Source organism: Seriola dumerili, unplaced genomic scaffold, assembly GCF_002260705.1.
Source record: "Seriola dumerili isolate Sdu_G_001 unplaced genomic scaffold, Sdu_1.0 BDQW01000449.1, whole genome shotgun sequence".
NCBI classification, from domain to species: domain Eukaryota; kingdom Metazoa; phylum Chordata; class Actinopteri; order Carangiformes; family Carangidae; genus Seriola; species Seriola dumerili.
In genome coordinates, this window is record NW_019174704.1 from 5723236 (window position 1) to 5736657 (window position 13422).

At 40.7% G+C, this 13422-nt stretch overlaps 1 protein-coding gene across 1 annotated transcript in view; it reads left to right on the forward strand.

The window, feature by feature from the left end:
- dlg4 (discs large MAGUK scaffold protein 4) overlaps positions 1 to 13422 on the forward strand; it is a 40672-nt gene that overhangs the window by 20614 nt on the left and 6636 nt on the right. Inside the window, exons 3-11 of the mRNA XM_022762290.1 lie at positions 7060 to 7113; positions 8019 to 8069; positions 8286 to 8410; positions 9854 to 10023; positions 10189 to 10325; positions 11461 to 11605; positions 12130 to 12265; positions 12459 to 12615; positions 12731 to 12833. Coding sequence (XP_022618011.1) covers positions 7060 to 7113; positions 8019 to 8069; positions 8286 to 8410; positions 9854 to 10023; positions 10189 to 10325; positions 11461 to 11605; positions 12130 to 12265; positions 12459 to 12615; positions 12731 to 12833 — 1078 coding nt within the window. The remainder of the gene's footprint in view (positions 1 to 7059; positions 7114 to 8018; positions 8070 to 8285; positions 8411 to 9853; positions 10024 to 10188; positions 10326 to 11460; positions 11606 to 12129; positions 12266 to 12458; positions 12616 to 12730; positions 12834 to 13422) is intronic.

Here is a 13422-nt window from a genome sequence, read left to right on the forward strand (position 1 = left end):
TACTTCACCCTTCAACCTAAAGCCATCAGTAAGAAAAATGTGTTTGTATACATTCACTCACACATATACAGAAGTACTTCAGTCTACATATGTATGCATTTAATTTCCCACACTGGTTCGGTTTGTACGTGCTGTCTCCAAGATGCACTGCAGTAACGCCTATGTGTGTGGATGTCTTTGCAGCTGGTGTAGTGCCCGTGTGGTTGTCATTGATGTGTAGGTGGTGTCGTCAGTCTGTCTCTTTATTGCTTTAATGGTGTGGGGTTTGCCAGTACCACTCCAAGCCCCATTGATTTATGGGTAGGATTGTCTCAGGAAGCACTGCAATGGTTTGGCAAAGTAAGAGGAGGTCTCTGGGTTATGTACATGATTTAGTGAAGAGGTGCTTTAGCTTCAAATGACATCTATTTTTTTAAAACTTAGGACATAATGTAATTAGAAATGTTTTTTTTCACACTGAAAAGAACTTTTGATATTGATCTGTTCTCATATTAATGAATCTTCATGACTCTTACACTATATAACTACTAGGTCTGCTGTGCCTTGTCTTCCTCTTATTATGGGGCTACATAAATTGTGACATGATGTGGTGTGCTCTTTCTGCTGTGATTGAACTGAATGTTCATGTTCTTTCTGACAGCAAAGACATGATCGAAATAAATGTTTTTAACAGATTTTTATACAAAAAGTAAAATCCATTATTTGATCTTAAGTTAAGAAAAGGCTTGTTGAAAGAGGTGTTTTGAAAAACTAAGACTAGGTTAATGAGGAAAAAGTCTGAAACTTTCAGTATTGCAGAGAGGGTATTTCCCCGCCTTTGCAGCGAATCCCTATAGGCATCCAGTTAGTGACTTAATTTAGCATTCAAGATGCCTTCAAACTTCACATACAGACATAAAAGAAGGCATCCCTGATTGTGTGAAATTCTGAAGAAGTGGGAAAACAGTTAAACTAACCTGTGTCTTTAGAGTTACATTTCCTTCTCTTTATTTTGAATGAAGTTCACTCACATACTGACTACCCTGGAGGCAGCACTGTAGCTTTTACCTTTGACTTCATTCACTGACAGAGATCTGTTCCAGAGATGTTCTGAGCCAAACTGTTTTTAACAATGCATAAGGTACATTTATCTGGACAGACTGGTGTTCTTGGGCTGAAAACATTACACAACATTGCCATTTATCCTTCAAATGAAGAACTGGGAGTGAGAACCAGCAGGCACAAAGCGCTTACTGAAGACTCCCACCGCCCAGTTTATGTTACACTCTGTCTTTTCTAATGAAAAACCATGCATATCACTTTCTCTCCTCTCTCACCACAGAAGTGTTCGTATACAAAACACTTTTCGCACAAATCCTCTTCAGACAAAACAGTCAACCCCTCTCAGATGTGTTTGACTCTCGGCATAAAGACAACCATTTTTAATGTACAGCTCCAATTACTGTTTTCTGTAGTGTTTCCCCAAGAGCTCTCCATTATATCCTCCCCTTTCTGCTCTGCACTCTTGTCTGGTCGGTATCTGGTTTCTATCTTCATTTTCTCCGGCCTCCTTAGTTTTCTTTAATAAATGTTTAAATATGTCCCTGCAGCTTCGGTGTAATTACTGTGCAGTAGCAGCTCAGGTCCTTTGGGAAGGAGAGGGAAGCAAGGCAGAGAAAAAAAAAATGCATGCACAGAGAGAAAGAGAGAGCTGCTCATGTTGAATGGTGGAGTAAGACAGATAGAGAGGGCCTTGCAGTTGGAAGGGTGAGAAAATTAGATAGGTAGACGCAGGGATTTTATTTAACAAAATGAGAACGTCAGCTGACAGCTTGTCCTTCAGCATGTCCTTACATAATTCGGTTCAGTGTGCACGCCTTTGTGTGTTTGTGTGCATATTACACACCTGTCAATCCATCTGTCTTTCAGAAAGAGAGACCTTGAGCAAGATGTGAAAAAAAAGCTATGGATTTAACAGTGAATTCTCCTCTTTTTTCTGTAAGCGACGGAAAAAAATATACACTTCATCAATAAACAAGAAAAACCCCAGTGACATACTAAAATGATCTGATGTTCTGAGCTATATTTTTCCCACCATCACTGCCACTACTATGTTGAGGATTCACTGTTCTGACTGACTGACTGTAGCAATGGGGCTTACAGGCCTCCAGTCCCCTCTCAGTTTCAAGTGCTCCCTAGGACGAGTCAGGCCAGTTTGAGCTGCTTGTCCTTCTACGTTCAGCCAAAGTATAATTCCTCCCCCTCTCACATCACCAGCGTCGACATTATACAGGGAGACAGCTAAGTAATTGCCATCAAACTTTCCTGCTCGCTCCTCTTTCCCTCAGCAGCAGGGATGGGAGGGGTACAGTACAGTAGCAGCAGAAAATATGAACTGCATTCTCACTGAGCACAGACCAGTAGCAGGGAGGCACCGCTATCGCAGTCCACTGCCACAGATGACGGAGAATGGAAGGATCTGTTTGTAGATGCTCATTTTTTTACTCTGGATGGGTGATTTCTGAAGATAGGACGAGTGCGTCTCAGATAATAACGAGCTTTAATGGTGATGAGTAATTTTTATAACTCGAGCCTTGGATTGGCGGATGATATTGGGCTTCCTCAAATGAAGTCTCCAGCACCTACTCAGCAAGAAGAAGATGCTAATTGGGCTGTGCTATTTCTGCGATTCTGGATTTAACATTGTATAAAGGTGTATCTTGTGTCTACAGCATGCTATCTTTAGTATTATGTTTTTTTTAGATTGAGTGGAAAGCAAAGCTCAAAGAGCATGTGTTAAGTTAAAATATATATCATTTAATTTAGGCAATCTTGACTCTCTGTTAACTGTTATGGCAGGGCCTAGACCTAATGTCTCACTTAGCTATAATGCTTCTGTGGTACTTCTGAAAGGAAACACTTCTAGAGCTTACACTAAGTCTTCCAGCCACGCTCTCAGTGGGTGTGTATGTCATTTTGGGAGGTGAGCAGGGTTTGCTACCCAGTATCAACAACAATTTCAATTTTGGCACCTAAAGCAGAATGTTTATGTCCGTGTGGTACGCCAAAAAGATGGGCTGCCGGTTCCTCAACAATGTGCGGAAAGCCAAGAAACATCGACATCATAAGATGGTAGGCATGTTTTAAACATGTTTAGTCTTTTTTTACTATGACTGTACCTCAATGTATTTGAGAAATCATTACGAAATGCCATTGTGCTTTGGTGGCTCAGAAATGGTGCTTGTAGATTATTATTGATGATGTTATTACTATTCGGTGCTCGGTACTACACGGTTATTATTATCATCAATATGGTAAAGTAGCAAGGCTTTGTTTGGCAGTACCATTTCAGATCAAGGCTGTGGCTGCACTTAAGGCACATGATATATTTTAATCACAGTGAGCCTGGGTAATCAAAAGTGGAAATACTAAACAAATCCAACCCCCCCCCCCCCCCCCCACCACCCCCACCACCTCCACCCCCCCACCCCCGGCACCCCCACCCCCACCCCCCACACCCACACACACACACAGACACACACACACAGATGCATGCTACCACCTTTTCCTGCACTCCACACGTGTACATGGGATTTAGAGAGGAGCCAATAAGTGAGCAATGTTCATGATGTGACAATTAAATTAACCTCTGTCCCATCCTGTACTAAAACCTGCACATAAGCACAGGGGTAGCAAAATCACCAGCCATCCAACCTGCCCCACAAAAGCTACACATTACAAAACACTTCACAGAAGTCTTGTCTTCTCATTTCCATTTCATTAACAGCCCTGCACAGCCTTAAGGTAAGGGTCAGTCTTGAGTTACTGGTGCTGTTATCCATCTGTACCTCTTTCTCTCTTAAACAGAGGAGCAGTAGTTTAGATACAGACTAAAACTGTGCAATACCCATAATGCTCGCTAGCTTAATTGTTACTGCCAGCCAAAGCCTTTTCTTCTCAAACACATTCTAATTCATTTGACATTGCGTATTTCAGTAGAGGTCACTGTCATGCTTATTGACCAGATGGCTTTTACCTGTTAAAGGCTTTCCAGCTGCTGCAAGGTGTGCAGGACATGCAGCATTAATGCCTCTCTAATGCAACCTTTGGTTTGGGTCCAGAGCCCACTCACATGTGACATCATCCTCTCTGGTGATATTGAAATATTCTTTGTACACTTGATCTCAACAGGAAAAGCAAAGACAAGCAAGTGATGTTTTAAATATTCTTAGGCTTAACTAAACAGGTGACTGAGCGTGCACAGAATGGGTCAGACAGATGTGCATGTTTTCAGGTGCACATGCACAGAGCAGCAGAGATTGATTGGATTATCTCAGTGTCTTTTGACTCACATAGCAGGAGGGAGTGTGAACGGTACAGCAGGCAGCTACAGCCTTAACACAGCCTGAGATTTATGGTTTCCACTGCTTAACTGCCAATACCAACTCTATTTAGTCAATTCTTAATGGAGAAAAGAAATGTATTCAAACACACACAGCTTCACTCTTTTGCTGTTCTGTTTTGTTGCCTCAGTACAGTGCATGCTCAAATATTGATATATAGTCATTTATTTGGGAAATGACATCACAACGTGGCACAAAACACTGTAAAATGTGGGAATCAGTTAACTAGAAAAATCAGATTAAATCTGTCTTTGCTGTTTTATTTGTCTTTGAAAATGAATATTCTGACGGTTATCTTACTGCATATGAATTCATCAAGAACTAAAGGTCTGGGTGTGGATGGATGTTGGTGCTGCCTGTAGAGACATGGCACAGGACAGGTAAGCTGACTAGGTAGTGCTAAAATAAAGGTGGGCAAGAGCAGCCAAACACTGTAAATCCTAACAACCCTGATGTCGAAAGGCTTGACAGAGCAAAGAGAGGGAGAGAGGGCTCTGTCAAAATCCCTGCAGGGAAACTGCCTGCACTGGGCTTAGATTTCTGCTGGCTATACTCATTATTTCTGTCTCTAGATAAGGATGAATTTGACGTAATGTTCAGCAGCACGGCCCGTTGGACACAGCTACATGGTGAAGCCCTGCACAGGCAACTGTTATAATCGAACAGTGTGCAGTTAAAGCTGAGCTCAGGCATTTCGAGGGCTTGGGGAGAATTGTATGTATTTACCTTATGTGAATCAGTATTTCCTCTTTACGATGGGAGCTATAATTAGTATCATTCAACAGTGATAATGATGATTTCTAATGAGAAAAGGGGCTTGGAGCATAGGGAGGTGGTGTTGTGCGGAGAGCAGGCTTTTTACAGCTCTTATGAGGCATGTTATAGCAGGGAAATCACAGGTGTAATTAATAACCTTAATTACATCATTGTTATTGTGCATGCTGGCTCATTGGGACACTGATTGAAACAAAGCCATTGTTAATGTCATTAGTTAAACCTGTGCTTTTCCTGCAATGACATGTCTGCTATGAAAAAGGCCTATAGTTGCGTAGACACTAGATGTAGCGTTAACTTTTGAAGTTTATGATGTTCCAGTTTTGTTGGCAGTGCTGAAAATGTGTAAATTTAATCACTTCTTTATTACTAAGGACATAGTTAAGGTGTCGTTGTACTGGACTACATTGTACTGAGAGGTACTTGTATTGTTGTATCCTCCCTATTTATTGAAAAAAATACATATATTATAAGCCTCATAAAAGTAGACTTTATTGTAGAGCAGTTGCTTTGGATTGCATTAGTTTATACATGTGTACCTGATAAAGTTGCAACTGAGTGCATAGAACCCAGTTCTAGAGTTTTCAAAGAAAATACAAATCAGTTTAATAATGTATGCAAAACACAGTGAGCAATTCTGCAAGTTCCCATGACAACTTACTAAGAGAGAGTAACAGACTGAGTGAAAAAATAACCCACTGAATCACATAAAGATCACTGGGTAAGAATGTGAAAATGTTTTTCTTAAAAACTGAGAAACTGTGTTCAGTTAGTTTGTGTAGTTGTTTGTGTGTGTCAGAGCTGTCAGGTCTGTGAAGGTCAGCAGGCTGAGTTTATGCTGCTGTTTGCTGTTCTGGAACCACTTTAGATGCACATCGTCTTCCCCATGCTAATCAGCATAGTACATGACAATGACATTTATAAATAAATACAGAAAGTTAGATAAAGTGTCAGATTGTGCTCTCCAAAGAGTTCTGTACATGATGTAATTATATCTTCCAACATCAGATGCCTTGATGATGAGAGTAAGTCCTAAATAAGCCGGAAGAAAGAATGAAAGAAGCAGGATTAAAAGGAGAGAAATAAGGACAGTGTATAGAAGTGCTGTCACACTTCAGATGAGCTGAAAGAGAAAAGTTCCAGCAGGTAAACCCAAACCACATCAATGCCAAATATCCCCTCCTCTCATTGACTTGCTGTCTTTTCGAGTCTTTTCCTGTATCACTTTGTTCCTGATGAATAACTTGCTGAAAAGTTGAGATTCAGTCTGGCTTTACACAGACAGTAATGGATGCAGTGTGGTTCTGGACAATTTTAAGAAGAATAACTGACCATCGAGCCAGCCGACATTATACTCATTGAGAATAATCGGACTGACTGTGCTGTCTGTCGCTGCCTTGTTACCAAGTTACTGTTTCTTCATCATTCTCCATGTGTGCTGGGAGATTGCCACCATGTGCTGTCAGCACGGCTGCACATGAATCACTGAGAGGTTTGTTTTGAAAGGACTGGTGGGCGGGAGGCGGATGCCCATGTCCACAGTATTCACTTGATAGCCATTTACAGTATCAGTAATACAAGCCATACTGTAATTCAACCAGTACCTAAGACAAACCCGAGACTGAGAGTTTGGAAAAATCATGGGGGCAAGCATGAATTATTTCTGTGTCCATCATGGGTGGATAGTAACAAATGGCTTTTGAGCAGTGCTCTCCATCCTTTAGCAGAGTGACAACCATAGCAGAGTGAGAATAGTGTTATCACAGCTAAGAGCTAAAATGGCCATCAGTCTTGGCTGTGACTGTAGGTTTCAGGGATATACTGAGAGCTCATCCAGGAGCTGCGTCATCTTTGAGTTTCTGCCATTATTTCTTAATAATGTTTCTTCTCTCTCTACCTCCAGGGAAATACTCCTCCCGTGGTGGTGAACACTGACACGCTCGATGGCTCCCCATATGTAAGGATTATGTTTAATCTTCACTTTACTGTATTATTATGTTAGGCTCAACCACATGACTAACTTAACTGCCTCCATATTCAGTCTGTATTATCAGTAATTCCATTCCTTCCCCAGCATCCAGGTAGGTTTTGCTCATTGTTTTAATCTGAATGATAACAGTAATTAATTTTACTCCTTTTTTAATTAAAATAAGGTTTCTCTGTTTGATACACATTTGACAGAACAGAAACATTACTTAATTTGATTCAAAGTTCTTTAATGAAGCTGTTTCGAAATGAAAGCAGTGAACATATTATCATGAGTTGTAAGGGATTAGAGAAGGAGGCTTCTCAGAGAAAAGCCTGCCATCACAGACCAGTATTTCTGCACCACTACAGCACTAAGAAAAGTTGTTTTCTAGGTCAGACACCAAAACAGTAAAGTCTGAAGTTCTTTAAATTCACTCTTCCTCAGGGACTTGCTTAATTGCAGGGGTAAAGCTGATGTGTAGCTAAGTTGTTCAGCCAGAAGGTGAATTAGACTGAAAGAATAGTGCTGCTATTATCAACCAGGTACCACACTGGTCCACACATAAAGTATGTCAAAGAGGAGCAAAACCATTTTGGATAAAGCGTAGTGGACAGAACATCTGGTCAAGGGATGCTATAATTAACTTTTGATGATGATGCTGCTGTGTTCAGGAGCTGATGGGAAAATCCCTCATCCAGGACTTCCGAGTCAGTTAATGAATGGCAACAAATGAAGCCCACAGGGCAACTGCTGAACCAACATAAGCTGACTTTGGGATTTAGACTCTAAGTTTTGCTTATACTTCATTTGCACTGCAGTTAACTTGTATAATATTAAAAATAATTGTAAAAAATCGCTACTTGACACTGTGAACTAACATTCCTTTCTGGCAGGTGAATGGGACAGAAGGGGAAATCGAATATGAAGAGATCACACTGGAGAGAGTGAGTCTGAAAAAACGATCTTTTTAATTTGATCTTAAACATATTTACAGTTTATGTATCACTCGCCTGCAGAGCTACCATATTGACTATTAGTGGCTTTAGTCTTGATAGTGGAAAGGACAAATGATAGATCCTACTACACATCATTGTTCCGGTTAAATACTCCTGATATAATTTATAATCACTGTGTGTGTTTGCTTGTTTTTGATACTGCAGGGCAACTCAGGCCTAGGCTTCAGCATTGCGGGGGGAACAGACAACCCCCATGTGGGCGACGACCCCAGCATCTTCATCACCAAAATCATACCTGGAGGAGCCGCGGCTCAGGATGGACGGCTTAGGTAAAACCATACAGACTAAGTTATGTAAGATATATGATATTCAGAAGTCAAAAGCCGATGGGCAGACCAGGCTAGGCCAATTCGGGTTTCAGATGAGTGAAATGCTGCTCTACTGCCTCCATTCGCCCTCCCTTCTCTCCCCACCTTCCTGCACACTTGCTTTTTACTGAATCCACTGATAATGACAACAAGGCTCTTTTATACCAGCAAACTTAAGCGAGAAGAAACAACCTAAGTAGAACCTCACCTCTTAAGTCCAAAATATTGCATCACAGTACAGCATTGACTGTCATCACAGTTACATCAGAGAGGACATGTCAGTTCTCAGTGCTTCAACCAAACTTATAGCTTCTACTACTTTTTATGTGTCTTTCAACAAGATCAATATGATCGATGATCTTAAAAAGTGGTGTAGCATAAAAGTAATTAAACTGTGGCAAATGACTAATTCTAAAAGGAGCCCATTACAAGAATGTGTAACCATATCACATTTGTTTTCTCACTTTTATCAGAGGATATAATGCAGAGTTGGCCTTTTTGAATAAAAAAGTGCATTTTATGAGCCATTTTCCCAATTATACTGCAATAAAGAAGACATGTACAGAGGCGTGCTCCTCATCCTCCTCTTTAGAGTTGACCATTAAACGTCCATCTGGAATGACTTCAGTATTTAAAGAGAGCCTGGAGGAAATGCTCATATTTGCCTGAATGTAGATAATTCTTTCACATTCAAACACTTCAGTGGCCACTATGACTTATGTGGAATTGTTATTTATACTTTAATAAAGGTTGGTGTTAAATAAAAAATATAAATACAATATTGCCTCACAAACAGTTCAGACAGTCAGTGTAAAATTCTTTGGACAAAGATGTCAGCAGCCATTGGTTCCCTTTGGAGTTGGCTTCGGTGATATATCTCAGCGGTTAAACCTCTTGCAGGCCTCAGGAATATTTCAGTCTTAAAAAATGTTACACAGTATAATTTGCATGGCCATAAAATCAATTTTAAACACATGAATAGAATAGTGATAAGTGGAGTTTTTAGGCCCTTAGAGGAAGAGTGTGTACTTCTCAAAATAGCTCTTTCATCAGAATCTTGTTTCTCTTCTGCACACAGTCTGTCACTTACACTTCACATATCAACTCCTCATAATTTTCAAGAAAGGTTAATACAAGGAGAGATATACTGCAGCTAACCCTTGCACTAGATCAACAGCAAAACGGTTTGTACCCTCTTTACCAATGGATACTGAGGACTGGGGAAAAAAGCCAGATGTCTGTGGTGAAACCAGATCCCCAACACAGCAATAGTTGAAGACTGACTGCTCCTGACTTCGTCTGGTGGAGGATTACAGACGATTTCTTCACCAAAACAAAAACTCATCCGGTATTTTCACTCTCCCTCCCACTGTCTCTCTGTCTATTGCTCTCTGCATTTTTTAGTGTGAACGACTGCATCTTATTTGTGAATGATGTTGATGTGAGGGAGGTGACACACAGCCAAGCTGTGGAAGCTCTTAAGGAGGCAGGTGCTATCGTCCGCCTCTACGTTCTCCGCAGAAAACCAGCAGCTGAGAAAGTCACTGAAATCAAACTCATCAAAGGGCCTAAAGGTATGTGGAAGTGTGGACTGGTGTATAGCATCAATGCTTTTGTGTGGGCTTAAGGATGCTTTATACCCAGCTAAGCTGTGCCCTCTGGATTTAGCAAATCTGCTCTGTGTTAACCCATACCTCCTTTGCTCACTCTCTGCCTCTCTCCTCACTTCCTTTTCTCAGGATTGGGTTTCAGCATTGCTGGAGGGGTGGGAAACCAGCACATACCAGGAGATAACAGTATCTACGTCACCAAGATCATTGAAGGAGGGGCGGCTCATAAAGATGGGCGTCTGCAGATCGGGGACAAGATCTTAGCGGTCAGTCACTCATATGTAATCACTACTAGCATGCCCACACACAAACACATGACTAACAGCCTCACGCTCTCAGCTCTAAGCACAAGGACACATATTCACACATGCACACTCACACATTTGTGTGTATTAGCAGCACTGACGTATCAAGGGCCAGGATTAATTACAGTTGTTATGTTCATGGCCTGAATTTACTTTTATTAATTTGTGAATAGATGTGTAGGATGGAATAAATATTAAACAGCTGTACTGCCACAATGAGACACAGGCAGCATCACTGCCCTCTGCTGGAGAACAGGGAGACTGTAACGTAGCAGCTGTTGGCAAGCTCAACACCAGCAACTTCAAAATGGTGCTTGGTTTTTACTAAATGGTGTCTGAGCTCAAGCTTTACCTCTAAATGGGATATGGAAACATGCTTCTGCTCACTATTAATCTGTTTAAAAATACAATTACAATCAATGACTTAATTATTTTATAAGCTATAATGCTCTTTTTTTGTAACCTTAATACACAGTGCTGGTGAAGGGTAGTTGCATATTAGGGGCCTCCACCCCAGAGGGGAATAAGAGAGGGAAAGACAATAGTGGACCATATAACATTTTTTGTTATATTTTTTTAGTTTAGCTTATCTTTACAAGAAACCACCAGCTCAATGTTTACAGCAGATGTATTGGATTACAGTAGTAAATAGTGTTTAATGGTGATTTGGACTGTGATACTGTAGTTTGGGTATATGTCTAATCCATTTAACACGTTTCAATTTCTTTTGTAGTTTCTATAGTAAGGGAATGTAAACATTTAGCAGTTAATTTTACAGTATACCAACTTGGGTAGTAATTAAACTTAGGTCTACACTGACAAATTAGTTGAAGTTTATGTTTTATAGCATTAAAATGTAAATTTTTTTGTGCCTCTTGCACACATAGTTTGTTCATCCCTGGGATGATCTGATTGCTCTTGTTAAGAGCAACTGTCATTAACTTTAATATAAAAATGTCAGTATGAGGCATCCAGTGTCTTCTCTGGTCTGAGGTGCCACAGTTCCTGGCAGCTCCTTTTCACACAGAGCTTCGTACTGCTGCATTTTGCAACTGGTGATCCTGACTGTGTTTCCCTGCTTGTCATGAACGATCAGGTGAACAGCGTGTGTCTGGAGGATGTGATGCATGAGGATGCGGTGGGGGCTCTGAAGAACACAGCCGAGGTGGTGTACCTCAGGGTGGCCAAGCCCAACAACCTGTTCCTGACCAACTCCTACAACCCTCCAGACCTCACCAGCAGTAAGCCCCTCTGCTGAGACACTGGGTTATATGGCTAGTAAAATCAGACCAGAAAACTCTGTCACCAAATGCCCTGGGTTTGAATAGAAGTATTTCCAGAAATGCACAAGTGCGGAAATTTTGATTTTTTTTCTTCCGATTTAGACTAGTTTTCAAAAGTAGAGACGGCAGAGCAGAACTTGTTATTTCTAGATGACTGTGGGACTTCTGTGAAAATGAAAAGCTGAGGTCTACAGGTTCAGGGGTGTATTTTTTTCTAAGGCAAACATTTCCCTTGACCTGAATCTGCCTCTTGATTAAAGTCTGCAATAGGCTTTCATGGAACGATAACAAAAATTGTTTCATACTACACATGAAGAAAATATCACATCACACAAATGCATTTAGTTGGTGGAAAAGCCAACAGCCAGAAGTTTGAGCTGCTATTTCAGCTGAGATTGCATATCTGTGTATAGTACCCACCTGGTATATTATACCTGTTTTGTTTTTGTTTTGTTTTTTTGTATGTGTGTATATTTTTCCAGCATATTCCCATATGGATACTGAACTCAGCCACCCCAACTATCTTGGGTCAGATTACCCACAAGCCCTCACTCCCACTTCACCTAGTCGGTTTTCTCCTGTTCTGCATGGCATGATGGGAGATGATGACATCCCAAGGTGAGCAATGATCTTTTGGCTATAGCCTACATTTCTCACATATATTGATTTATTAACAGTAGTTGTAGTAATAGTAGTAGTAATAGTAATAGTAGTAGTGTTAGTGTTATTGTTTATGTTTGAGTTTGCATTGTGCAAAGTATTATTGATAACCTGACTGTCTACATTCCTCTCTCTGCCATGTGTTTTGAAGGGAGCCTCGCAGAGTTTTGATCCACCGAGGCTCCACAGGTCTGGGATTCAACATTGTTGGAGGAGAGGATGGAGAGGGAATCTTTATCTCCTTCATCCTGGCAGGAGGGCCAGCTGACCTCAGCGGAGAGCTGCACAAGGGCGATCAGATCCTCAGCGTAAAGACACTTTTATCTTCAAAAACTTGTCACATATACATTCATGCATCCTACAATTGCACTAAGTGTTTTTTTTCAGTTGTAGCTGTTAACAGTCATACTGTGTGTGCATCAGGTGAATGGTGTTGACCTGCGTATGGCCACACACGAACAGGCAGCTGCAGCATTGAAGAACGCTGGCCAGACAGTGACCATCATCGCTCAGTACCGACCCGATGGTACAGTGGCTTTACAACCGCCATGCATAACAACACACCTTCATACCAAGACTTTCTCGTGCATACAAATTTTCAAGATATTTAGTCTGGTCTAGTCTAGTAATGAGTCTTAGTAATATCTTTTTGAATTAGCGACAAAACAATGTCAAATCAGCTAAAAAAATCAGCTTGTTCTAACAGTCATCCAGTGGAGTGATGTGTCTAGTTTTTCTTTGTTACTTCTGACAAAGAGTGTCTGCTTGTTTGTGCTTGTTCGTTTATAAGCAGAATGTCTCAAAAACAGATTACCAAAAATAAGGTGGAAATGTAGGCAATGGGTGAATAAATAATTAATTAGTTAGTATTTTAAATTCTATTGGAAATTAAATGAAGTCTAATATCAGTTACATTTATTCAGTCATGGCTCAGGCGCTGTTAGTGCAATAACACTCTGTAGACTTCAGTAACTTTACATAAAATTAAATCAGTTCTATGCAGAGATATACCAATTTTAGATTTGGCGAAAAAGAGAGCACTGGTGTCAGATTGGTATGCTTAAGTTGAGGTAGCAGAATTAGTATCGAGAGAGAAAAAGCTGAACTGATGCATC